The sequence below is a fragment of the Telopea speciosissima genome, chromosome 2, assembly GCF_018873765.1.
Source record: "Telopea speciosissima isolate NSW1024214 ecotype Mountain lineage chromosome 2, Tspe_v1, whole genome shotgun sequence".
In the NCBI taxonomy this organism is placed as follows: domain Eukaryota; kingdom Viridiplantae; phylum Streptophyta; class Magnoliopsida; order Proteales; family Proteaceae; genus Telopea; species Telopea speciosissima.
The window spans coordinates 45,168,767-45,172,066 of NC_057917.1; the positions used below are offsets into that span (position 1 = coordinate 45,168,767).

The 3,300-nt window shown below is 40.6% G+C and overlaps 1 protein-coding gene across 1 annotated transcript; it reads right to left on the bottom strand.

Annotated features, from left to right (window-relative positions):
• Window positions 1–1,326: 1,326 nt before the first annotated feature.
• LOC122650753 lies at window positions 1,327–1,740 on the bottom strand. The gene has a single exon (XM_043844140.1). It carries the CDS (start codon window positions 1,738–1,740, stop codon window positions 1,327–1,329), a length of 414 nt encoding a protein of 137 aa, XP_043700075.1.
• Between the last annotated feature and the right edge of the window lie 1,560 nt (window positions 1,741–3,300).

Below are 3,300 nucleotides of genomic sequence, written 5' to 3' on the forward strand. Positions count from 1 at the left end.
CGGTATGGTGCTTTAGAGATCGGCGCCATACCGGGTACTAGATCAATGATAAACTCCAATTCCCTATCGGGTGGTAACCCAACAAGGTTATCGGGGAACACATCTAGAAAGTCCCTAACGATATGAATATCCTCCAACTGTTGCTCCTCTTTCTTTTAATCAACTAGAGAAGCCAAAAATCCATGGCAACCTTTAGCAAGTAACTTCCTTGCATGCATTGCTGATATCAGAGGCGATGCAGGTTTACCTGTCCTTAACCCACTAAACTTAAATTCAGTCTCATTCTTGGGTTTAAAAACTATCTCCTTCTCATAACATTGTATACTGGCATGGTAAGTAGACAACCAGTCCATGCCAAGTATGACATCAAAGTCTATCATGTCTAGAAGAATTAAGTTTGTTGGCATCTCTCTACCCTCTGTCTGAACCAAACAAGACTCAAACACAGTGTCTGCAACCAAATTCTCTCCAGATGGTAGGGTCACCAATAAGGAGGGTTTCAATGGTCTAGGATCAACACTAATCTTCTCAGAAAATGACTTAGATAGAAAGGAGTGTGTCGAACCCGAGTCAAATAATACATTGGCAGATATGGTAGAAATGTTCAGTGTACCTGAAAGATGTTCTAGGTTTTAGTTTTCATTTCCTAGTTTTAGATGCAATTCATCAATCACTCAAAGAAGTCATCAGTTATACTATCAATCAAATCCTTAGATATAGGTTTACCTGTAACCACTGTGGGTGAAGCCTCAACATCCTCTGTCGTCAAAGCAAAAACTCTGGCCTGAGCCTTTTGTGTTTCAACTGTCTGTGCAGTCTGATGGTTCTACTTTTGTTGATGCCTCAAGGGCTATTGTTGTCCCTGCTGTGTCTAATGTGGACGTTGCCCCTAATATGGTGACCTCTGTGGTATTTGCTGTTGCCCATTCGGTTGTATCTGATGCTGCCTCTGCGGTGGTGTTGTTTGTTGTCCCAGACGTGGTGCTTCATGAGGTAATGACGTAGGGCAGTCCTTTACCATGTGACCTCGTCCTCCACATCTATAGCAATTATCAGAATTCTGCCTACACTGCCCACTGTGATGCTTGCCACAGGTATGACAAGGAGTCTGTGTGGTCTGCTCATAGTGAGTCCTCTAATGCCTCTGGGGTCTATCATCCCTAGAGTGTTGACTGTCAATAAGCCTCTTTCCCTGTACCTTACTCGAGTTGCCTTGTATAGTACCCCTCCGACTATCCTCCAATAAGAGTGCTCTCTCTAGCACCTCAGCATATGATCTCAGCTTCAATACTACGATTGATCCCTTTAATTGGGGATTCAAACCTCTCAAAATTTCTTAGCCTTCTTAGCATCAGTATCAATGTGTGCAGGTGCAAACCAAGCCAATTCTTCAAATTTCTTTTTGTAGGCCATCACTGAATCTGATCCCTGAGTCAAATGTAAAAACTCCACCTCCTTTCTCTCCCTAAGGCTTTCAGGGAAGAAGTTCTCGTAGAAGGCCTCTAAGAATCTCGCCCATGTAATTACTGGATCTTGAGCTTCCAAAATCTGCCTAGAATTCTTCCACCACATATTGGCTTCTCCCTGTAGTATGAATGTGGCGCAAGTTACCTTCTGGTGGTCGGTGCACTCCAAAACTCTGAAGATCTTCTCCATCTCGTCAACCCGAACTGATGGCCATAAGGGATCTGTACTCACTCCATTGAAGACCAGTGGTCCCAATTTCTTAAACTTTTCCATCACCCTACTGGTATCCTCTCTCCTTGGGGCTTGTTACCCAGGTTGTGGTTGGTTAGCGCCAACTGTAGCCTGTTGTTGCACAAAATTCATAAAATTTGTAAAGGCTAAATCCTGTGGCGTAACCCCAGGTACAATAGGTGGTGGTGGGGGTAAATCCTCCTCAGCTGGTGGTGGTGGTGGAGGAATTAAGCGTCTTCTGCGGGGAGGCATTGTACCTAACAATAAGAGGTACACTTTAGTTCAAAGCAGTATATTACTCCCACGCCAAAATTTCTAGTACACAGGAAACCAAGACAAACTACCCTATTGATAGGGGTTTAATCCTAGGTGTAATATCTCTATGATTAAGATCCTATGCCACCAGTTCTAGTTCATACTCTACTCTAAAACTCTGCTCTGATACCACCGCTGTAACGTCCCTAAACCGGCCTAGGGGTAAGGGTCGTCACACAAATCCACAAGATCAAAATGGTTTTAGATAGATGAACCAAAATTGAACCATTAGTCATAATCTCCAAATAAATCCTCAATAATACCATCATATAACACATCGGAAGACTTAAACAGTTAAATTCAACATTCGATTAATATGAATTCAAATATTTAAAACTAAGGTGTTGGTGGAACCACAACTAAAAGTAAGAATAAATCCTTATTACATCCATCCATTTAAATATTAAAACAAATCATGTATCAAGGTCGAATCATTACAACCGTCCCAAATAAAAGAAGGTAAATGATTCCATAAATTTTTTAATCATCCCCAATCTAAGTATCATCTCCTCCAACAACTCCAGTGCACTCATCACATGAGCATGGCTCTTGACTCTCGTTCTCTGTGTGGTTAAATAAAGGGGTAAGCTTGGGGAAAGCTTAATGAGTAAGGGGAAACATAACATAAATATCGATAAACAAATGCATATCTAAAAATGTAATAGAATCTCAAAACATATGTTATATAAATTTAAAAATATCACAAATTCCAGTAAAATATGCCATGAGTTCAAATGTTCATACATCCAGTTCCAATTAATAGCCTCAGTAGGCTCATAAAATGGCACTGCTAAAAATCAACATATCACCAATATAATCAATAGGATGGGACTCAGGCTCTTGGCTCACAGAACCGGTAACGGGCTCCTATGGAGGGGAAACCACGTTCCTTAAATGTCACGCACTTGCCTCACCCCTCGGTCCACATACCTAAACATAATGGAATTGTGAGCTTCGAGATCTTGGCTCACAGGACCGGACCAGATCCTTAAACGTCACGCTCTTGCCTCACTCCTGTGCTCAATAATCCACCCCAACACATAACCCCCTGTTGGAAGGGTTGCAATCCAACAATATAACATTCAAATCATATCTTATAAAATGGCAAGTCTCATCATGCTTTTAATAAAGTAAAAATCATGCATTCTTTCCATAGAAATCAAATTATATTTCAAAACATGCATAATACTTCAAAATAGACTTCAAAACAATTATGCACAAATAGTCATGTTGTTTCAAATCATGAAATTTCATAAAATGGCAAATCAAATAAAAGAGATTTATATA